Genomic DNA, 24,812 nt, shown 5'->3' on the forward strand with positions numbered 1-24,812 from the left:
GTGTTCTCAACTGTTGACAAAAAAAAACCAACAACAACAGCTGAGTCACTTAGCTAAGAGCCACTAGATGGTGCTGTTTTTAGGTCAATTTTAACGGTTTTAAAATGGCCGACGATTCAAATTCTTACACACGGATTCGACACATATTTGTTCGGGGCCCGTTCTCTGGTTCTCTGTGCTAAAAACATGAATGAATTAGTTGTGATTCAACATTCATAACTTGTAGTTTATTTTTTCACATAATTTCACGTTCTCACATAAAATCTCACAAATCAGCAATCCGTATATGCCATGCCAAATTCATATCTACACGGAAAATACAAAAAAGGTAAAATTCACCGAGAAGCGAGGTGATTTTATTCCACTTCTTATTCGAGGTAAATGGTACATTTTTTTCATTCATCTAGCAAAAAGGTAAATTGTACCTTTTTCGATTCACCTAGCCAAAAGGTAAATTTTACCTTTTTCGCATTCACCTAGAAAAATAGTATGGGAGAGTGGGGAATCATGGACCACTTGTTTTCGTTGTTCCATAACATCTTTATTATAAAAGATAAAATGAAAATAAAAAATGGTACGGTTTTTCTACATTTTCAAGGTATCATAAGATTTTTTTTTAAATTTTAATAAGTTATTTTCCCCAAATTCTGACTGTTTGAAAAAAAGCAATATTTTTTTGGATTTTGAAAAATGGTGGGGAATCGTGGGCCACTAAATCCAAATTGACCAAATAACATGCAAAATTCATGAGTTGACTCAAAACTGTGATTTCATAATTCATTTTGTTATTTTAAAGCAATTTCAGATGATGAAATAAAAAAGAGAGCTGCGTATGATCGCATAGATTCCAAAACCTGGCTCGTGAACGTTTTTGCAAAAATTCATATAAAAGATGGACAAAATATTTTTCATAACTCTTCATTTGGCATAAGAAAACTTTGCAGATAGGTAAAACGTATTTTAAGTTCTGAATGTGTATAAAAACATAGAAATATAGGTGATTCAAGATGTGTGGCCCACGATTCCCCACAAGCTATGATTTGCAAATTGGTTGCGTTTGTGTGACTTATTGATGTTTCATCAAAAATTCCTTTTCCACGTGAAAGATCATGACAAAACTAAGATCATAAGCGTATGAGCATATTTTTGTTATGCACTTTAGGTTCTCTATTGATGAAATAAGCGGGCGTTTTTTTCAATTATGTAAGTTAATTATTCTAACTTTTTTTTTAGCTTGATAAATAAAAGAGGCATATGATGCGTATTTCAGTCAACAACATATAGGAATATATACTAACGTAAAGCGGCGACGATGACAGTTGGTTTGAGATTTTTATCTCAACACACATCTGAGATATTAAAAGTAGGGTGGTCTAACCGGTTTTACCGAAACCGGTAAAACCGGTAAAACCGTCCATTTTCTCAATACCGGAATACCGAATTTTAGGACGGTAAAAAACCGGTATTTCCGGTAAATTTTTCTTCATAATTTATCACTGTTCTTAAATTGAGTTGTGTGTTGTTTTTTTTTTACCAAATATTCATGAGTACACTGGATTCTTTTTTTAAACGATTGTTGTGTTCGTGCAAAAAAAAGAAATCGTTTAAAAAAAGTTCAAAACAATCGGGCAAAATTCATCGCTCATTTCGAGTAAAGTGGCAAACTTGGACTGCAAATCGATCATTTCCAACCAGGTAGACCATTTTGGGGTGATTTGAGTGCACTTGGGAAGCTCAAAGATTTGTTTTGGATTGATCTGTTTTGGGTTTTAAGCCACGGTTGTTCCGGAACTTCCGCAAAGCCTCTAAGTGGCCATTCCGGCCCATGTTTCTTTCGGGAAGCAACGTCCGATTCAATTTACCATCCAAGATTGGTTTGGCAAAAAGCGGGAATGTCTAAAATCTGTTTTTGACATGTTCGAAAATCGTCTTATTTCGAGAAAATCGTTTAAAAAAAATCGTTTAAAATAAAACTGCGTAAAATAAGATCGTTTAAAAAAAGAATCCAGTGTACAAATACTCAAATTTTGTTCAATCAGCTTCACAATCCAAGCTTTATAAACCTTACTGCAAGGTTTATGTGAGATTTAACTATTGCTAATACTTGTTGATGGAATTTTTAGCATTAAAGCTTTTTTCATGAAACTTTACACATTTCAGTTCAGCTATCGAACTAACGATCCACAACATTTAAAGACTGCACAAGTGTACAACGCACAATGAATTAAAAAAGACACAGCTAGAAGTAATTTAAGATTGCTTTACAATAATCACTGAATTTATCATTGATAAGCTGGAATTTGGTAAAATTTGCAAAAATGTTTTATCTATAAACAGGCCAAGTTTATCAAAATCGTTCTAGGCGATGCCGGACTTTCACAAACTTGAAATTTAAAACCAAAAATATTAAAAACTTATTATAACTTCCTAGTTTGTTTTATAACATAAAATGTTTCAACAGAGTCAGCATTTAAACACATGTTAGACTGATTGTATGATTTTTTATATCAATATTTTCAAGGTAATTGATGGAACTCTGTTATTTTTATTTTTAACACTGTTGAAGCATTTTCTTTTTCCAGACAAAGCAGTTGAAGTTTTTAAAAATTGGCATCAGTATTATAGCAACAAAGAGCGTATGGATCAGATCTAAACAATTGTATTTTTTCTGAAGAGATTTTTTTGACTGGTTTTTAATAGATTTTTATTTCTATTTGTTCGTTTTATTTTTGGGAAGGCAAACTCAATGCGATCACGACTTAGGTTACGGGAAAAACATCCGTATTTTAGATAATAACAATCTGTAATTCTGTGAGTCAACCAAAAACATTGTGACAGTGTTTTGAGTTTTGCTTATTAATGTGAAGTCATTGTTTTAACGACAAATCTTTTTTATTATATCCAATTTCATATCATTTTCATGAAAGACTATTTAAACTTTTACTAAATCTGTAAAATCTGTTCTTAAATATGTATACTGTTTTACAGAGTATAAAAAAAAATCGTTGAAAACAATATGAAACTTCTAGAATTTCCGCAACCTCACAGCGAAATTATAATAATTTAATGAAGATGATAAATATTATGATTATCATGAGGATGTTGATAGATTCATGACAAAGGGAAAATCTAAAGGCACAATACCATTGGAAATGTTGCTAAATCTATTGTGTTATAAATTCTGAGCATTTTATGCCATTACTACTGCAATTAGTCAAAACCTTTTCATGAATATGATATACTTTGAAAAATACCGGTTTTACCGGTTTTATCGGTTTTAAAAATTACAAATACCGAAATACCGGATTTGAAAAAAACCGGTAAATCCGACCACCCTAATTAAAAGTGGCCCACGTTTCCCCATGGCCCACGATACCCCACTCTCCCCTAAATATACAGTTTTCCCATTCACCTGATTTTAAAAGGTAAATGCTAGTTGGTTTGATGGGTTTCTTCAATAAAAATAAAAACAAAACTCTTTCAAAAATTGATATTTATTTGAAATAAATATTTATATTTATTTTTGAAATGTATCACCGTGTTCATACAAATTTTTGAGACAATTTTTTCTCCTACACTTTTTTCGCCAGGCTTGCGGTGATTCGGCTTTCGCGTTTTGCCGAGTCACTATGGTCGCTGATTACTACTACACACCTCGAAGAGGTAGAAGTTACCTTTTTGGCTTTCACGAGCGTTCGCCTTGCTATCTCGGTAAATTTCACCTTTTTATAATTTTCCGTGTACATCTACTTAATGTAAATGGTGTCCGGATCAAAATGTGGTCAACTTAAATTTGCCGTATTTTTTTTATTCATTCATATAAAAAAAAATATGATAATCCAAACTACACGCACGCAGAAATAGCAAAATCGTTGAATGTGGCTAAATCAACCGTCACCAAAGTAATAAAAGTGTTTGGAGAACGTGTTTCGACAACTAGGAAGTCGGGATCTGAGGGAAAAACCGGGAGCCGCTGTAACTAACAGAAGAGTGGCTTTCCATTTCAAGCTAAACCCCAATCTCTCCATACGAGATGTCGCCAATAAGTTGGGAATATCCTCTACAACCCTGCATGAAGCTTAAAAACGATCCGGACTATCGACTTGGTATTGCAATGAAAAGCAAAACCTTACGGCAAAAACAAGCTCTCGGAAGCTGTATACGACATTGTTGATAAAGTTTGATTGCGTGCACTGAACCCAAATTCACTCTTAAAATACACATGATTTTTCACTTAAAAACAAGGATCCAGTGATTTTCTTTCATTCAAGTGCGACATATACATTTCACTTGGCAGTCACTTAAATTTCAAGTAAAATCATCCACATTCACTTCAGTCGTCACTTGAATTTGAAGTGAGAAAAAATATTCACTTCCCCATCACTTGAATTTCAAGTGAATGTCAGGTTGTAATTGTGTTTATTTTCAGAGTTCAAAATGGCAAATTCTAAAGAGCAGCGTTTAAAGCTTATGCTGGATTTGGATTTTCCCAATTCTTTAATAGGCGATTTTGGCGGTAGTTTGTGTTTAACGTGATGTAAGAAAAAATTATTTAAAGGTGTTATCATGTTTCAGCTTGTGGGTTGAACGGGACAGATTTTCTGGTTTGCAGCAGGGAAGATTTAGTCGCACTATCCGCAGTAACCGACCTGCCTTGGGATTACGATGGAATTTTCCTTTCGCCATAAATTTATGGCGAAAGCGTAATGTAAGTATTTGAAATCGTAGTGCTGTTGTATAAATGTTTTTTATTTAAAAACGCGAGAGATAATTAACTAGAAACTTACTTAGAAACTCAGATAAATTTCACTCAAACGTCATAGTGTAATTCACTTGACCGGTCACTTAAGTGAATTCACTTGACCCATCACTTAAAATTCAAATGAAATTACGTATGGCGAGAATTTACTACAGATGTCACTTATTTTTAAAGTGAAAATTATTTTGGGTGTGGTAATGGACGACGAAACCTACGCCAAGGCAGACTTCAGACAGCTTCCGGGACAACAGCATTCTACAGCAACCGGAAGGGGAAAAGTGACGGACATTTTCAAGCATATTAAACTTCCAAAGTTTACTAAGAAATATCTCGTTTGGCCGCTATCTGTACTAGTTGCTTGAAAAGCTACATTTTTGTTGCAACCGGGAACTTCAACCAGGAAATTTACGTGAAAGAGTTCAAAAGCGTTTACTGCCTTTCGAAAAGAAACATGACTTGTTTGTGCTGTTTTTTCCGGATTGTGCGTCCTGCTATTATGAAAAAAGACCTTAGAGTGGTATGCCGCTAACAACATTCCGGTTGTTCCAGTCCCGTACGACTGGGACACCAGCATAGAGGAGAAGATTGCGGTGTATGATACCTGAAAAATATTCAAATTGTGCCCAAGGATGAGAACCCTACCGAAACACCAGAATTTCGCCCAATTGGAAAATATTGGGCGATAGTTAAGCAGAACCTGAAGAAGACCCAAAAAACTATTAGCAGCGAGAAGCAGCCCGAAGCGAACTGGCGTTATGCGGCTAAAAAATTGTATAAGGTGACTGTAAAAAATTTCAAACGAAAAGCTCGCTAATTTGGACTAGGTCAACCGGAATCTTAGCTGAGCATTTTTTGCGTCTTTTATAGGGGAGAGTGGGGATACTTGATCCCCTTTTTTTTATTTTCACCATATCTTTTTGGAAAAATTTAGCAACTCGCCGTATTTGACATTTTCTGACAGCTTGTAACTTGTAAGTTTCTATGCTCCAAAAATTAGAACGATACTTGAACCCGTTGATAAACTAGAAGCATTTTCGTGCGAGTAAAAAAATTGCGATTTTTCTGAAGTTAGGGGAGACTTGATCCCCTATTGAAGGAGACTTGATCTTTTATTCAGGAAGCCCTAATCCTTGTAAGAAAATCAAACAAAACCCTAAGATAGAATGTTAATTGACTATTTTGGTCATGTTTGTTCTCATTTCACAATTTATAGCAGACATAAGAAGAAAATTCTAGAACTTTGTCTCAACTCTTATTACATTGCATACTTAAAGGCGCTATTTTTTATAATTAAGAGAAAATTAATTATTTTTGCTCTTTTCTTCAGACAATTGTTTGATAAATATTAGTTTTTGGATAAGTATTAGTAATTTCGCAATCAGCAATAATAACGATCAATTCAGAAGAAGAATATGCCGTTTGGAAGGGGGATCAATTGTACCCAACTCTAGGGGATCAATTGTACCCATAATCAACATTTTAGAAAACTTTTTCTGGAAAAAGGTGAGAGTTTTCCATTGCTTTGAAAATATGGCATTATGAGGTTCATTTTACGCTCGAACGATTGATACATTGGAACAAATATTTTTTTCATAATTTTCCCATGTAAGGAACATTTTAAAGTGATGAAAAAAGATCTTCAAGTTACATTTTGTGAAATTTTTCAAACAAAATTCAATTACTCAAACAATTATGCTGTTAAAAAATTTTAAACTACAAGCATTGTTGTTTTGCTCATTTTGGCACATTTTTCTAGAACATTTGATCTTTGTAAGACATTCCAGTTTCGAGATATAGCTAAGGAATCAAGTATCCCCAGGGATCAAGTATCCTCATTCTCCCCTACATATTGAACTTCATAATAAAAGATACCTTGATTTTTCAAATAAACAAATACTCGATTTACACACAACTTAGTCTGACCACTTTATGATTCGAACACCTTTTAGTATAAACTAAAATTGTCACTTTAGACTGAGTCGATTTGGGGTCATTTTGGAATTTCTCAAACTCTGGAGTCTAAAAAGCTTCGTTTTGGTTCAAAACATATAAAAAAGATCCCGAGCAGACTTTGATGACAAAATAAGGTTTCATTGAACCATCAATATGTCGGAAGATGATGCCAAATGCCAAATGAAAGCAGTATTTGGTTTAGTTTTTTTCAGGATAACAAATCAAAGCTAAGGTTTTATTATATTCATTGAGAGGAAAAGTGAGATGGAAATGATATCATCATTTGGTATTAAATTTTCTGTGATGAAAAATCCGATTTAATTAGATTTAATTAAATCAGATTTAATCGTTTTGAAATCAAACAGCAAATTTGAATATTGCGGGCATTTTTGAGTGTTGATTTTTGTCATTGAAAAATTGACATTATTGAGGTGTCATTTTTTTTAAACTTAGCTTACACCTACATTAGAGTTACACCTACGTTATGTTTTCAATTTTTATAAATTATATTGAGCTTATAGAGACCATCATGAGCTATCAACAGCAAAGTAGGCAAAATAAGGTGTAGAAATTCATTCTATAGCATAACTAGGTATCAATAAACTTTCGTTTTTTAAAATCCTAGATTAAACAAAAAAGATAGCAGCATTTACCGAATAACAAAATTTGAAATGTATTGTAAGGCAATTTTTAAGATCAAGAAATTTCTATAAATTAAAAAAACTTACACAAAATCCTCTTTTATTTTTAAAATATACCAATCGCTTAACGAGGCATTTTTAATTACCGAATGACATGCGAAAGACATGCGAGATTATCAGTAGGTACATAAACACCAATTTGTTCGTTAAATCAAATTCTCATTTAAAGTTTTGAGTTTCTACTTAATCCTAAGCCTGATACAAAATGTGATACAATATAGAAACTAATCTATAAGTTGAACCAAATCATTGAAACCAGATAAAATTTTAAAAGTAGTCCTGTCTTAAAATATGCAAAAATATCACAGATGAAGAAAACTGGTGGTTTTTTTTCAAAATAATGGTTTTATCAAATAAGCTTGACATTTTGGCGTTTCAAGTAAGTGAAAGCTGCTTCAATATATCTTATGCTTAATTGAGGTTTACTATTGCAAAAATGCATTTTAAAATATATATGGATTTTTTTTTGCTTCAAAATCAAATTGGACTAATTTTTGATAGTACAGTTCGTTTTTGGCAACATTCGATTTTGGCAACATTTGATTTTGGCAACATCCGGTTTTTAGAAGCGACATTACCTTTTAGTTTTCTCAAAAGCAGGACCAATATAATTTAAACAAACACCAAAAATACGTTTTAACGTTCAGAAATGGTGATAGAATACAACAACAAAAACATTTTTTTTAATGTATAAAGTACTCAAAAATTACAAAAAGTCGAAAAATTAAAAAAAAATTAAAAACAAATACAAGCAAAAGAATAAAAATGACAAAATCAACTTAAAAATGACGAAGAATGACAAAAACAGCAAAAATAACAAAAAAAAACAAATATTTCATACAAAACAAAAATAGTGCAAAATGCATCAAAAACATGAAAAAAACTACAAAAATTCTTAAAATGGTGGGAAATTGACTTAAAATAACGTTAATGATAATAAAAAATAGTTATTTTGTAAAAATAAGTGAAAAAAATTGCAGAAAAAAACCGTTCGATTTTGGCAACAAAAAATGTTCGGTAATGTTGCCAAAAACGAACGGAGTATTTCGATGAATATAAAAATATTTGTTTTTAAACAAAATTTCTTTTCGTCTCTCTAAAATGTTAACCTATAAGTTTTGAAAAAAAAAACAAAATTTAGGCATATTTTATCAAAAAGTAAGAAAGTTTATTGTATTCACACACGTGTATATACATTATTGGCTATTAACTTCTTCCAGTTGTTGCTTAGCTGAAGGCGAATTTCTCTATCACTCATTAGCGAATTTGTTTGTGCATTCGTATTTTGAAACATTTCTAAATAATTATATACAGTTGCGTTCAAAAAAGGATAAAATCGCGTGAAGCTGCTCACCCACTTCCAACTTTGACAAGCTGCCATTTCTCTCTCGGTTAATAAAATACACATGATTTTTCACTTAAAAACAAGGATCCAGTGGTTTTCTTCCATTCAAGTGCGACATATACATTTCACTTGGCAGTCACTTAAATTTCGAGTGAATTCATCCACATTCACTTCAGCCGTCACTTGAATTTGAAGTGAGAAAAAATATTCACTTCCCCATCACTTGAATTTCAAGTGAATGTCAGGTTGTAATTGTGTTTATTTTCAGAGTTCAAAATGGCAAATTCTAAAGAGCAGCGTTTAAAGCTTATGCTGGATTTGGATTTTCCCAATTCTTTAATAGGCGATTTTGGCGGTAGTTTGTGTTTAACGTGATGTAAGAAAAAATTATTTAAAGGTGTTATCATGTTTCAGCTTGCGGGTTGAACTGGACAGATTTTCTGGTTTGCAGCAAGGAAGATTTGGAAGTCGCACAATCCGCAGTAACCGATCTGCCTTGGGATTACGATGGAATTTTCCAATCAATAAATTTATGGCGAAAGCGTAATGTAAGTATTTGAAATTGAAGTGGTGTTCTATAAATGTTCTTTTACTTAAAAACGCGAGAGATAATTAACTAGAAACTTACTTAGAAATTCAGATGAATTTCACTCGAATGTAATAGTGTAATACACTTGACCGGTCACTTAAGTGAATTCACAAAGTAATTAGTTTGGTAAAGAATTACAGCTAAAATTTCAATTTCCTTAGTTCAAGAAGAGCATCTCTTAAAACCCCCTTTTAAAACCATTGAAAATCTTTGGAATTCCCGAAAACTCCTTAAAATGCAGTTATCTATTCAAATAACTCGTAGAAGCGTTATTGTTCACTTTTACACAGTAAATTTGTAGAAATAATCTTGTTTTTGTTGAAAAACACAAGTGGTACTATTCTTATTTCGCACCCATTTTTCCATATTTTTGGTCCTCAACGTCAATTGCTATGCCCAAAAAAAGTAAACTTATGCTTGATTTATCCGTTAAACAATTCAAAACAAATTGTAGAAGAAAATTTTGGTGATTTTCAATCATTCATATTTTAACAGGCAAAACACATGTGGTACTTTTCTTATTTCGCTCGCTGTAGCAGTAAACTGAGTCGATTTGTAGTCATTTTTGAATTCCTCAAACCCTGGGGACTGAAAAGCTTTGTCTTGATTCAAAGCTCATCCAAGATTTTTTGAATTTTTTTTTATTTATAAAACCATGAGCAGGCTAGGTTCCACAGAAAAAACAAAAAAGATGTTACCCAAAAGTTCAAATTTACTCATGTAAACGTTACAAAAAAACTGCAAAAAATCATGGATGAGTTTTAAACCAAAACGAAGCCTTAAAGACCCCAGGGTTTAAGAAATTCATAAATGACCTAAAACCGACTAATCTGACTCTAATGTTCAGTGCATCCAAATTAGCATGAAAACCATAATCAACAATGGGAGGATATTTATTTGACAATTGAAGAGATATCAGATTAAACGCAATGGGAGGATAACATATATAAAATCAGACTCTTGAGACCAGAATTTAGCATTTTTTTTTTGAGTTAAAGAAAACACCATGCGTTTTAACTTCAAAATCTGTAATACCGTCATTTTGGGCACACTGCCTTCAGAATGTGGTCTCGAGCTGACAAAATATAATCAACAGCAAGGAACCCAACTTACCGATATACTTCTGTATCACGTATCTCGTTTTGCTCACAATCGGTGGATTGACCATGGTAATGATCTGTTTGATATTGTTCATCAAATGAATACCTCGACCTCGACATTTATTGCCCGGCTTCACTATCCATATATTGAGGAACCCATCTAGGGCATACTGAGGCCAGTGGTTTTTAATCTGTTCCAGTAAGGATACGGCACTCTTGAGGTGATCTTCAATGACTTTTGCCACATCTCCATCTTTTGTCAGCTGAATCCTTGCGCTTTCGTGCGTCAACAGATAGTGATGAGTGAGGAACACATCCCAATCGTGATCCCAGATCTTCATGTCGTCCTCGATGTCGATGTCATTGTGAAGGCAATAGTCGAGATATTCTTTGCAGCGACTAACGGCAAAGTTGATACAGGATCCCGGAACCTTCCCGTCGTCCGAAAGAATAGCTTCCATTCCGTTTTTGGCGTGGGTCTCGATAAGCCACTTCAGCAGACCCATGGACGCAGTTAGACGAAAATTTTCGACGAATTCGTTGAGCTCCTCCGGATTCCACACGTTGTAGCACCGAGGGAAGTACGTTTCGGACATACCTTCCTCGTAGAACCAGTGGAAATCGTGGAGGGCGGAACACAGACCTTCCTTGGTGGTGAAAGGGGCCTTGTTGAATCGATTGATTATGAGCGAGGCATTCTTGGTCATGTCAATCCAATCGGCTTTCTCTCGACGGGCCGTCCAGAGAAGATCGATCGGAGTGTGTTCCAGGAAACGGGACATAATGCTGCGTTCGCACTTAACGATATGGTTCTTTCGCGACTCACCAGGCTTGCGTTCCGGGAGCTGTTGAATGAGGTCCTCGATAATGAAGCCGGAGGAAGAAGTGTTGGCTTGGGGTTTTGCCCGAAATCCGTCAAGCTTTTCCACCCAACCTCGTTCGACCAAGGCTCGGCGTACCGTGTGAAATGAGCCGCGCACCAAAAATACCCGGTGGTGTTTCGCGGCATCGGACACCTTCTTCCGGAGTTCGTTTAGCCGGTCCGCGTTGATCCAGTTATTTTTGAACGGATTGATGAATTTAACCGTAGCCGTTAATGGACCTACATTTCCTTCGATGTGCTTCGAAGTCGTCACTTTGACCTCTTTTTCATCCTCGTTGCCACTACTGCTACTGCTACTATTGGTTCCAGATTTGCTTTTTGCCCCATTTGTCCTATCGGCATTTGCCACACCGCCGGACGCCAACTTCGCCGTCGAGCCACGTGGACGACTCCTGTCGTTAATATCCTTGTCGTTTTCACTTTCGTTATCCTTTTCGCTGGTGCTGCTACTAGCATCGGAGCATTTATCACTATCACCGTTTGTACTGCTGTTGCTACTACTGCTCAGACTACACGCAATTATTTCGTCCTCCATCATCAAAGAAACTGTGGCATAAGAAACCTCATTTCCCAATAATCAAAAGAAACAATAATGATAAAACACAAACTCTAATATCTATGCCAGCACGGAATTCCGTTCTCTTAGGCAATCGGCCCAAAACCTATTCCCGGAAAGTCAGTTGAACAACCCTTGCACGCCCATTCGTATAATATTCCTAAATATTTGCAGCAAGCTATTTCGCGTCGCCGATCACTAAAGTATGAAATAAAACAAACGGAAAAAATCACACCAAATCCAAACTCGAATACTAAGCACACGAAAGCCACCACTAAGCACCTACTAAAAGCAGAAAAAACCGACCACCGTCACCCACAAACAAACTCCCACAAATGGCCCGAGGGGAGAGCAACCAACCTGGCCCGCGCGCACTTCGGTCAATGGAATTCGTATTGAAATCCACCCGGAAGCCACTATCTGTATCACTCAGTGAAATTCACTTTCACCCCATTCTTCCATCGAAACATTCCTCGCGCGGCGCGTATCCTTCAAACTCATCCCACGCTGTCCCAGTTCCGGTTGCACCAATCCAATCCAAATGAACCACCCACACCCCGAACTCTCTTGCTGGGGACCTCACACTCCACACTGATCCAAGTTGCTGCTGCTGCTGCTGTCACTTATACAACTGCTGCTACTTCCGGTTTGCGGGCTTCCTTTTTCCGAGCTACCTCCGAACGGTCCAACGGCTGATCCAAAACTGACTTCCTCGCGGCACGGATGTACCGATTTTATAGACAATCGGCTCTTCCGGACCTGCACAGGTGAGGAGATCCTAGTTTCCGTGTGCATCTTTCTGGTATTGGTGAGAGTGATCCTCACGCTTTAATAACGGCAGAAACTTTAACCGTTTTTGGGAACTTCCGTCACGGTAGCAGCCAGCAGTGCTTTCGATGGGTGAGCGCCATTCTCTCAATTGTTTGGAAGGAAAAAAACACCCACCGATTATGATAAAAGTTCCTTGCAACGAACCTTGGAGACGGAACTGTAGGTAATTCTTGTCTAAACCAACCAGCAGCGGCTTGTTCCGATTGCAAAACTTTTGATAGCACCCACGCCTCGATGGGATGGTTCCTTCACATGTGCTTTATGATTGAGGTTTTGCAATACAAGCTTTCAAGGATGCCTCGCGATGTAGCCTTTGAGCGGTGCTCGAGGGTTTGCGTAGCCACGTGGCAAACTATCGAGTTAATTGATTATCGAAGCATCCGGCCGTTCGGGGTCTTGGAGGCAGCAGGGTCATGTTTTAGGACCATTAGAAGCATAATGATTGGAAATCAATCATTCCGGCTGATTGGCATTGAGCATGTGACTTTTTGGACCGGAAAAGCTTATGCCGTTTATTATGAAAAGATTGGATCTTCATTATCTTTTGATCACTCTGTAACTGTGGTGATTTTTTTTTAATATATTTGATTTAATTTTGTCTTGTTCAACTTTCTATATTTTGTTTCATCTTGTTTATTCTAGTTTTATCTTGTTTTATATTAATCTTTTTATTAGATCTTGACCTATCCTTCTGGTTCCTCAAGTTTTGTTATGTTTTATCTTGTTCTTTATTGCCTTGATTAACCTTGTTTTGTCTTGTTTTATTTTGTTCAGTTTTCCGTTATTTAGAGTCTAAGAAAAAAAAAACCGAAAATACATGCTTCGGAAAAAGACTGTAGATCAGCTATGGAATAAATACTAAAAAAAAATTCACTTAGTGTCCAAGGAAGCTGAAGTTAGAAGCATATACGTTGCATATAAGGATTTTTTTTTTAAATGTTTAAAGATCATGACCAAAAAAAAATGTAAAAATGTGATGTAAAAACCATTCTTATCAATCAATGAACCGTCAAAATTGTTTAGCTCATCTATAGATATATATAAAAATGGATTTCTGTCTGTCTGTCTGTTCCCTATAGTTCCCTATAGAAATTGGTGGCAGGGAAAGGTTCCTATTGTGGTTTGAGACCCCTCCCTCTCTCATAAAGGGGGGAGAAGGCCTCCCAAACAAAAGTGAAATGTTTGCATAGCTCGAGAACCAATCAAGCAAATGGTATCCAATTTGGCATGTGGTTGTATTTGGGTACGAGGAATGTTTCTACGATTATGAGGTACCCCTCTCTCCTTTCAGTGGGAAGATACACAGCAAAAATTATTTCCTATAAAATTACGCAAATGTCTTGTAACAAAAAGGAGCAGGACATTTACCGTAATTTTATAGGTCGAAAATATGATTACGTTACATTTAATTTTTAGTGTACAACTTTTTTACAGGACATTTGCTGTAATAATAAATTAATCTTCGTTAACTTTCAAGGAAAACAATTTAAAATTACAGGTTTTGTCAATTACAGGTGATTTATTTTAATGGTTGCAGTTTTCAGTGACACGTAATAGTCAAAAAAATTTTCTGTGAAGGAAGGGGGAAGAGGCCTACTTTACCATTTTTTACATACCTCGAGAACTAATCAAGATATTGGAAAAAAAATTGGCATGGGATAGTATTGGAACACGAGAAATGATTCTATGGTTATTTTTGACCCCACCATTTTTAGTGGGGATATGGGCAGGGATGGGAGGGGGGCTTCTATACATTTTTATTGCATCACTAGAAAAATATTCGAGCAAATAGAACCAAATTTGGCTTGGAGGAGTATTTGGGTACGAGAAAGGGTTCTATGAATATTTGATACCCTTCTCATCTTTTTTTGGAGAGATAGAAAGGTAGAGGGAGCTCCTTTACATTTTCCAGCGTAATTGGAAATTTTTAAAGCATATAGATCCTAATTTGGCATTGGAAAGTTTTTGAGTACGAGAAATGTCTGTGATATTTTGATAACCCTCTGTTCTTCCTGTGGGGAAATTTTAAGGTGGGAGGGTGCACTCACACATTTTTTTTACATAACTCGAGAACTCATTCAGCAAATGGAACCAAATTTCGCTTGGTAGGATATTTAAGTAGTTACGAGGAATGTTTCTATGAATATTTGGCACTACTACCAGTGGGATGATTTGAAGGAGAGAAGGGGGTTCCGTTACAATTTTTCGCAAAACTCGAGAAGTAATCGAGCAAATGGAAACATATTTGATATTGGAAGGCATTTGGAATCGATAAATGGTAATATACTTATTCGAGACTCCTTTCTCCTTCAATTGGTGATAAAGTTAGGGTAGAGGGGAGCTCACATAAAATAATTTTGCATAAACCAAGAACTTATCAAACAAATGGAACCAATATGACAGGAAATCATTTGGGTGCGACAAATGGTTCTATGATTATTTAAAACGAGGCTGGGTCCTTTGGCCGAAAGTCATGAGGCCGAAAGCCATTCGGCCGAAGGTCATTTGGCCGATGGACGTTTGGCCGAATGGGTTATCTGGCCGAATAGGCCACCACGCCGAATGGGTTATTCGGCCGACGGTTAACCAGCCGAAGGCTGTTAGGCCGAAAGACGCAAGGCCGAAAGGATGTTTGGCCGAATGGTCACTACGCCGAATGATCATTAGGCCGAAAGGTCATAAGACCGAATGGTTTTTAGGCCGAATGGTCATCAGGCCGAATGGTCGTTAGGCCGAATGGTCGTTTGGCCGAATGGTCATTAGGCCAAATGGTCATTAGGCCAAATGGTCATTAGGCCGAATGGTCATAAGGCCGAATCGTCGTAAGGCCGAATGGTCATTTGGCCGAATGGTCATTAGGCAAAATAGTCGTTCGGCCAAATGTATGCCAGGCCGATAAGACATATCAACGCTTGTTTGCATGTTGGGGCAAATGGCAGTTAGGCCGAATGGTCTGTAGGCAGAATGGCTGTTAGGCCGAATGGATAATAGGTGAAATGTTCTTAAGGCCGAATGGTCATCAGGTTGAATGGTTGTAAGACTGAATGGACGATAGGCCGAATGGTCGCAAAGCCGAATGGTCGAATCCGGCCTTGCATCCATTCGGCCTGATGACTATTCGGCCCAATGACCATTCGGCCTTATGAAAATTCGGCCTATCGCACATTCGGCCTAACTACTATTCGCCCCAAAATGCAAACAAGCGTTAATATGTCTTATCTGCCTGGCCTTACGACCATTCGGCCTAGTGACCTTTCGGCCCAACGACCTTTCGGCCTAACGAGCTTTCGGCCTAACGACTTTTCGGCCTTGCGACCATTCGGCCTTGTGACCATCCGGCCTTACGACAATTCGGCCTTACGACCATTCGGCCTAATGACCATTTGGCCAAATGACCATTCGGCCTTATGACCATTCGGCCTTAAGACCATTCGGCCAAATGACCATTCGGCCTTATGGCCTTACGACCATTCGGCCTACCGACCATTCGGCCTATCGTCCATTCGGCCTGATGACCATTCGGCCTAATAATATTCGGCCAAAATCTTTATCCAGTGTGTACATAAGAAATGGGAAGGGGGTCCAATACAATTTTCTGGGTAAAGAAGTTATCAAACAAAAAAATCAAATTTCACCTGCTAAGGTATTTTAGTACAAGATATGTTTCTATGGAATTTTACATACCTTTCTGCCTTGTAGTGGAAAGGTGAGGTGAGGGACGGAGGGGGTTCCATATAAATATTGATATATCACTTAAAACTTATCAACCAATCTTATCAAATTTGATATGAGAGTATTTGAATACGAAAAAATTGGATCCCTACCTGCTTCCAGCTTTTGCGGATGGGAAAAAGAAAGGGGGGCTTCACACAAGTTTTTTACATAAACAGAGCACTTATGATACTTACAAAAAAAAACAAAAAAAAAATTAAATAATTTCTTAAAATTTCATTTATTTTTGGAAGGTGATGCAACGCACACCGGGTCAGCTAGTACCAGATAAACTTTGAAACGAGGATTGAAAAGTTGGCGTGATTTGGCGCATTTTTGTATTTTCAAAATACGAAACAAAATTTTTTGACGAATTTTAAAGGTAGTTGTTTTTTGAACTTTTTTCCTTTCTTTCTTTCACTGTTTGTAGCACCGGGCACAAGCACGAAGTTCTTGGATGAAATAATGAGCCTACATCTAGGATGAAAAAAAAAACTACTCGCCTGTTATAGGAATACATGGATTAATGCAAATAGCAATAGGAGAATTCGCTGTTTCGAAGCTGCGCTGCTGCCATCTGGAGTAGTACGATGATGCGTGAACAACATTCTGAGTAAACGATAAACTATAGAAGACTTTATAATCTTTTGAGTAAAATTTTCATTAATCCAAATGATTATAAAAAAAAACACTCCTTTGAAGATATTACTTTATTTTCCACTTAAATCACAATAAATTTGCCCGGTTGAAGAGTCAATTTTATGTGACTCCATTTCCTAGTCAGTCGGTGAGAAAAAACCAACATGTAAAATAATTGTTTGCGCCTAATTTCAAGACTTTTTTAAAATTTGTTATCTATATTTTTATATTATATTTTTATATTGAACTTCATGTCATTTTGGCTGATATGTATGCATGAACGATTTGTTCGTTGTTACTATCAACTAACTGTTGGATTAAGTTTAGATATAACATTTCATAAATAAGTTAGATATAAAAATGAATGAAGTTTTAGCTTAAGACAGTATAAAATGTTGAATTCTTAATTGAAATTCTTTAAGGCTTGTGGTTGCATTAATTAAATTTTCAATATGTTTCGCCAAAAAAAAAAAAAATCAGAACATAAGGTCCGATAAAACGACAGAAAATTGATAATAACCATTGAACGATGTCAATTGAATAGCATAAAAGTAATCTAAAATTGTGTAGGAATTCGAGAATCTTGTTTTTATTCACTTAAACCACCATCAAATATCAAAATCCACCCTCCAGCTTTCAAATTATTACGCCTGATTGTATGCAGCTGCAGAAGAAAAATTAATAGAAAATAGCAAAAATCTATGGATTTTTGAATAGAAATTTCTAGCTTATCAATTGTTGGGGCTTTTCCAAATTTTGAAGAAATGTTAATTGACTTCTCTTTTAACAAATTTCGATTGAAAATGTGCACTTGGCTTAATTTTTCATTCAAAAATATGTGAAATACTCCGAGAGGTTTTTGGAATAGTAAAAAAACCACATTTTTGTCGTCGATTTACGATGCATCACGGCACAAACAGATTTTCTCCTATAGCTCACAATAATCTCTGAACCTTTTACTTCAAGCATGTATTCACAATTTTTTGAAAATCCTTACCAAATCAGAGAAAATCATAATTTATAACAGGCTAGTATTTCCACCCATTTGTTTACATTTTCTTGCACACACACGATCTGTCAAAAATTAGCTTCGAAATCGCGGATAGTAAAAATTACTCAAAGTTCAAAAACTAAACGATTTCAAAAATGAATTGGAAAATTACAAAATACAAAAAAATAAAAGTTAATAAAACTACAAAAATTTAAAAAAATGTAAAAATTCCAAATCTATGAAAATAACAATTAATCAAAAATTTCAAAATGACAAAAATGATGAGAATTACAAAAAAATGACATAAATAACAGAAACCCCCGAAATTACACAAAAATGAAAAAAAAAACATAAATTAAAAATTAAAAATTTAAAAAAAAATCATAAATAAATGAAATTAAAAAAAATAAATATGACAAAAATTTCAAATAGTATTTAAAATAAAAAATCTACAGAAATGAAAACATAACTCAAATTACAAAAGCAATTAAAACTACAAGTATTCTAAAATTGTCAAAAGACAAAAAAATATCCTAAGCTCGTAAAATCCTAAATAACACTTGAATCCAATAACTTCAAATAAAAAACTTTAAGAAATATTGAAAAATTTACAATAATTCAAGAAAATATATTCTTGAAACATTACATTGCAAAAAATATTACAAAATATTGTCATTTGAAGAACAATTAAAATAAAACATACCAAAAATACAAAAAAAAATAAAAATTTAAATTATGAAATCTCAACTCGTTTTTTATCGTGATATCAATTATAAAAAAATTACGTAAAAAAATTTACAAAAATAAATGAAATGATGAAAATGGTAAAAGAAAATCAAAAAGAGACAAAAATTACAGAAAGAATAAAATGAAAAAAATTACAAATACAAACATAGAAAAAACTTCAACTATTTAAATTTTTACATAAATTGAAAAGAATAACAAAAATAACATAAATTACCAAATTTTCAAAAATTCAAAAATTTTTTAAATAAAAAAAATAAAAAAATACAAAAAAAAACAAAAATTGAAAAAATTACAAGAGTTACTAAAATTACAAATATTACAAAAAATACATAAAATACTCGAATTAAATAAATTTCATTAATCACACCAATTCCAAAAATTACAAATATTATGAAAATTTCCAAAATTAGGAAAATTGCAGAAATATTACAAAATTTTCAAAATTAAACAATGTTCAAAACTGAAAAATATCAAAAAAATACAAAATTCAAAAATATGAGAATTTATAAAAACTGCAAAAATTTCAAATATTGCATTTCTTTTAAATAAAATTGCAAAAATTATAAAAATAACAAATAATTTAAATTTTCAAGATGTCAAAAATGATAAGAATTACTAAAGATGGCATATCCAAGTAACATTTATTGTTTTATAGCAGGCTACTAGACCATGTTTAGGTTTCAGAGACTTAAAGAATCTTATAAAACAATCGGTGTTACTTGGGATAAATATGAAAAAAAAACACAGGAATTACAAAAAATATACAAATGACAATAATTTGAAAAATAAAAAAAACAGGAATTACAAAAACTATTGAAAAAAATTAAGAACTACCAGAATTTAAAAAAAACATAAACAAATTTGACGAAAAATACAAATAATACTTAAAATTTAAAAAAAAAATCTACAGAAATTACAACATAACACGAATTACAAAAATGATTGAAACTAGAAGAATTCTAAAACTGACATTAAGAATAAAATATCCGAAACTCGTTAAATACCAACTATCACTAAAATCCGAAAATTAAAAATTAAAAAAAAAGTTTACAATAATTCTAAAAAATACATCCTCGAAACATTACATTGCGAAAAATATTACAAAACATTGTCATTTGAATATCAATTAAAATTGAACATATAAAAAAAATACAAGAATAAAAAAAATTCAAATTATGAAAATTTTTAATCTTAATTCAGTTTTTTTTTGCGATATCAAAGATAACAAAATTTTTAAAATGACATCTTCTCTGGTCATGGCATAGCTGGCATCCCTATATGCCTAAAATAACCGATTGATCTAGACAAGTTTGAGGGAAAAGCCAGTGATGGAAGAAAAGACGCAAAACAAAACGTCAAAAATCTGAAATCGTCGGTTTGTTTTCGATTTTCTTCCAAGCTTCTTCTCCCTCACTCTCACGGCCCTACACGGCTGCTTGCTCGCTTTCGCTACAGTAATTCAAGCTTCGAGTGACAACAACAACACCATCGTAGGTTGTGAAAAAGTTGATGCGGTGTCAAAATAGTGTTGCGAAGCAAGGAAGCGGAGCGCTGAAAGGGATTTTGTGAAAAGAGTTTTGGTGCGAGGTAAATTGGATATACGATTCTGAAAAACGTTCTTTCAGAAACGATTTGTGATTTTTGGCTAGAAAGGGGTGTGTAATTTTCAGTGTTTCCCACTTCCGGTGGATTCGTTTTTGTAGAAAATCTGTAGACTCGTTTTTTGACAGTTTCCGATTCCTTTTTCTTGAAGCAGCAGAAGCTGGGAGGGGAACTTGGGAAGCAAAATTGCATGATACCAAATTCCCGATCATTGGTCCCAGCAAGCGGTGTGTTTTGTATTAAAAGTTTCGATCCGTGGATCTCGCGTGATGTGTTACGATTTCGGGAATTATTAGATGTTGTCGTGAGTTTCGGTTCTTTCGGATAAGTTGCTTCCGGGCGAGTGTTTAAGGTATCGCGAGTGACGTTTTTCTTATGTGAATGGCAGCCACTGGCGTAAAACGGTTCTAGTCTCCATCTTAATTTGGCATATCTTAACTCGATTTTATTTTACTCGTGAAAAAGTGTGGGTCAGTTAAAAAATATATCAACCTTTCGGGAACAGGAATCCCAATCTAGATTGTACGATTTGTTGTTCCGAGAAAATTAAATAATCTTTTCTTTCGCACTCGGAATAGGAATTAAGGGATGAGGGAAGTGTGAAAATTCCGATGCTGGAACCATAAAGAATTGGGGCCATTCTTGGGCAAAATATAATCTCAATTTACAAGTTACGTAATTAAAGCTAATTGGATTTTTTCCTAACAGCGATATCGACATACATTCGGTCTTGTCTTGGGATAGTTTGAAGTGGGTTTAAAAAATACAACAAGAAAAACAAAAAAGCCTGAAATAGGTACGGTTTGCATGATTTTCATCAGAGAAAATACGCGAAGGTGCACCATCGACGAAAGAGGAAAACCGATGTAGAGAAAGGTAGCTTTGACAGCAACATTCTAGTTTACGTCACATAGACGGCCGCGGAACAAAATACGCCAAACGCCAGAAAAGAGCATTGTTTTGTCTGCCTGTTTACAAACTTCGCTGCTCAGCAGTTTCCAGCAGAGCAAAACAGTGGAGCTCAGAAGAAGAGGCCATTCTTGGCTTTCGTTCGTTCGATTTTGTGCAAAAGCTAACGGACGGGGATTTCAGTGAAGAACACGTAACAGGCAGCTGTCCAGTTGTCCCGAACCCAGGGCCAGGGATCTGCCTCCAGGATGGCTTTCAATGAGGTAAGTGACCCCACACCAAACCAACAATCGATAAAATCTTCTCTGTAGTTCTTAACTTTCCTTAAGGGTAATGCAACCAACGCAAAATAAACAACAGTTCGCTGTGTCGCAGCTTGCAAGCTACACACCTGCATTATGGTGTGATTTATTCAAGAGTAATTCCCGGCTGCAGGTATTTAGTTCGGAGGCTTTTTTCGTTTGCTCATTTTTGGCCATCGATCGGCCTTGACCGGAACTTAGTATACTTATATGACTTAAGGCCAGGAACGTTTTTATGCGGCGATAAAGAGCTTGCAGATAAAGCGTGTATGTAGAAGGAATTAACATATAAACGGGCGAATAGCACATTTGCTATCGTTGAACGCATTTTTAGTCGTAAAAAGCATTGCTACATTAAAAACAATCAATAGTATCAGTAATGTAGTTTTCGGAAAGTTATTTCCACATTCATTTTTATCAGCTCAAAGAGATTAATTAATTATTTGATTATATATTGCCTCGAAATATCTCACTTATTTTTAAAAGTAATATTGCTTAATTTATTACAAAGCCAGTTTATTCTAATCGAAGAGATGAATAATAAAGTTTTGAATTTTGCATTGCGTACATATATTGACTTTCTGAATTCAGAAGTTTGAATTTCGAGCTTTGAAATCTTGCATTATTTTGAATTATAAATTTTGAATTTTAAATCTTGAAATGTAAATTTTAATTTTTAATATTGAGTTTTGACTTTTGAAATTGTGAATTTGTTATGAGTTTATCGGCCTTATTGGTGAAAAGTGATGTCCTTTGAAGTAAGAACATTTCAATATTAAGAAATTTTTATAAACGGGTAGTTAGGAGAAATGAAAGATGGTGAAAATGAGCGAACGGACAGCAAGCCACACTTACATCCCGTACTGAGGCAGTGTTTCTTACCTGCGTAAGCATGCTTGACTTTCCGGTCCAAAGTTTTGTCCACCGGACTCGGTTTCCTCCCAGATTTTGTTTTGTCCACGAGGCTGTTTTCCTCCTCATATTTCCGAATCGCATTTTGGTCCGCCCGAATGCTTACTTCTTCCATTTTCGATAACTGACTCAGCGAATTGTTGGGGATAGAACACAATTTGTGCACGATATTTTTTTTCCCCTTTTCCAGGAAAATGCATCTTATTTTCACGAAAATTATAAAAACTGGAGCTTACGTTACACCGAGTTTTGAGTTGCATTATATACAACACACAGCGGAAAAGATATATGGAATGATCAGAAAATAAAGTCCCGTAGTTTTTTTTCAAATACTTAAACAACTTTTTTAATTTATTCATTAGATTCTAGGCTTCGATCCTCACTAGTTAAAACATATCTGTGGTAGTTCCTAATTTTCGATAGTGATCGAATTGATCGGAGTCTCGATAGAATAATTTTGGTTAGTCAGTTTAAGTGGTAAGACTAAAATTAATAAAATCAAGTCCTTCAAGTTAAATTTCATGAAGTTTTCATTTAGTTTATCTGGAGAATACAGAATACAACAACATCTATGATAAAAACATCTTAAGACTATTATTGATTTGTTCTTTAGACATATTTATTTTGATTACACCAGCATGTGCGTTGTAAAGCGCCCTCATTAGACTGCCCCAAATTTGTATGGGAAATTCAATACCTGCAAAAGGTTATGCGCTGCAGGCTGAAATTGATCCTAGTCCTAGTACAAGATCTCATGCCAAATTTGGGCCAGATCGGATCACGGGAAGGGGTCGCTCAACGAGCCTCAAGTTTGTATGGGATTTTGAGACATTTTGTTCGGGAGAAACATAAAAAACCAGTTTTTCATCAATAACTTTGGTTTCCGTCGACCGATTTCTTTCAAAAACGGATTTTCTTAAAGCCTAAATTATAAATAATATTTCACCCGAAGACTGCATTTCAATTAGAGTTAAGACAAGAAAGTTATTAGGCTTCAAAAATGGGCTAACTTTTTTAAGGATGGTATTCATCACTGTTAATGAGTCGAGGCGGTCGAGGATATTGACGCCTCATTAATAGTGCTGAATACCACCGTTAAAAAAGTTAGCCCATTTTTTAAGCCTTATAACTTTTTTATCTTAACTCTTATCGAAATGCAGTCTTCGGATGAAATATTTGTCATAGTTTAGGCTTTAAGAAAACCCGTTTTTGAAAGAAATCGGCCGACGGGAACCAAAGTTATTGATGAAAAACTGGATTTTCGTGTTCCTCCCGAACAAAATGTCCCAAAATCCCATACAAACTTCAGGCTCGTTGAGCGACCCCTTCCCGTGATCCGATCTGGCCCAAATTTGGCATGAGATCTTACACTAGGCCAAGGATCAATTTTAGCCTGCAGCGCATAACTTTTTCAAAAGTCGGGTCATTTGGGGCACTCTAGCCCTCATTCTATAGATTGGTTTATTATGAGCGTAATTCTGTATTCGATTTGGTAGCCGAAACGCTCTCACGTTGCGCAAACTGCTACGTCCTTCGTTTGGAGAAATTTGTGATACTGGATACGGTGAACAGTACTTTCCACTTAAAGGGCGAACACGAAATTATTGCAAAACATTCAACAGGGCATAACTTTTGTTTTTACCATTGGGTAAACATCAACCAAATTTTGCACACTTTCTCATTGATGTGTATTGTTTACATGCTGTCAAAATACAAGTCAGTCGTGTTTTTCGATGCATCGAAAATGAAGCTAAACCAACGCGAGTCAAGAGAGCAAACTCTTTCCAAACACCTAAAATTTCCTGACCTGTCGCACCGGCAATTGCGAAAAATGTTGAACATTCACCATTCAACCGTCTTCAGAGTGTTGAAGTGGTTCCAGGAGCGGTTGACGTTGAATCACGGCAAAGGAGCTGGAAGAAAACCGGGACCGGAGAACAAAAAGACGGAGAAAAAGGTCAAGGGGATGATTAAAGCAAATCCCAACGTCTCAAGCCGTGACTTGACTAAAAAGATCGGCATGTCGCAGAGCTACGTCCAGAATGCAAAGAAAAGAGTTGAACTCCATTCATACAAGATACATAACATCGACGGCTAAAACTCGGGCACGGATGCACACGAGAAGATGCTGATAAAATATTATATGGGTGCTGTGTGATGGACGACGAAACGTATATGAAAGCCGGTATCAAGCAAATTTCGGATTTAGAGTTTTTCACTGGCAAGAGCAAGTTCGATGTGGACAACAAATTTAAGAAGACGAAACGTATATGAAAGCCGAT

At 35.2% G+C, this 24,812-nt stretch overlaps 2 protein-coding genes across 9 annotated transcripts in view; one reads left to right on the plus strand and one right to left on the minus strand.

The window, feature by feature from the left end:
* LOC129748450 (tubulin glycylase 3A-like) overlaps nucleotides 1–12,579 on the minus strand; it is a 27,674-nt gene extending 15,095 nt beyond the window's left edge. The window contains exons 1-2 of one of the 4 annotated variants that reach the window (XR_008737732.1): nucleotides 12,247–12,571; nucleotides 10,461–12,084 (exon numbers count right to left, since the gene is read on the minus strand). Coding sequence is in view for 3 of the 4 variants with exons in the window: in XM_055743082.1 (XP_055599057.1) it covers nucleotides 10,461–11,868 (1,408 nt within the window). In the remaining variant the exon portion in view is untranslated. Of the gene's footprint in view, nucleotides 1–10,460; nucleotides 12,085–12,246 lie in introns of all 4 variants that reach the window. The other 3 variants (XM_055743082.1, XM_055743083.1, XM_055743081.1) reach the window with 3 other exon arrangements.
* Nucleotides 12,580–20,275: 7,696 nt separating this feature from the next.
* Nucleotides 20,276–24,812, plus strand: part of LOC129744239 (serine/threonine-protein kinase 26) — a 332,751-nt gene continuing 328,214 nt past the window's right edge. The window contains exons 1-2 of one of the 5 annotated variants that reach the window (XM_055736659.1): nucleotides 20,276–20,392; nucleotides 21,116–21,579. Coding sequence is in view for 1 of the 5 variants with exons in the window: in XM_055736667.1 (XP_055592642.1) it covers nucleotides 21,565–21,579 (15 nt within the window). In the remaining 4 variants the exon portion in view is untranslated. The other 4 variants (XM_055736658.1, XM_055736657.1, XM_055736663.1 and 1 more) reach the window with 4 other exon arrangements.

Source organism: Uranotaenia lowii, chromosome 2 (genome assembly GCF_029784155.1).
Source record: "Uranotaenia lowii strain MFRU-FL chromosome 2, ASM2978415v1, whole genome shotgun sequence".
In the NCBI taxonomy this organism is placed as follows: Eukaryota; Metazoa; Arthropoda; class Insecta; order Diptera; family Culicidae; genus Uranotaenia; species Uranotaenia lowii.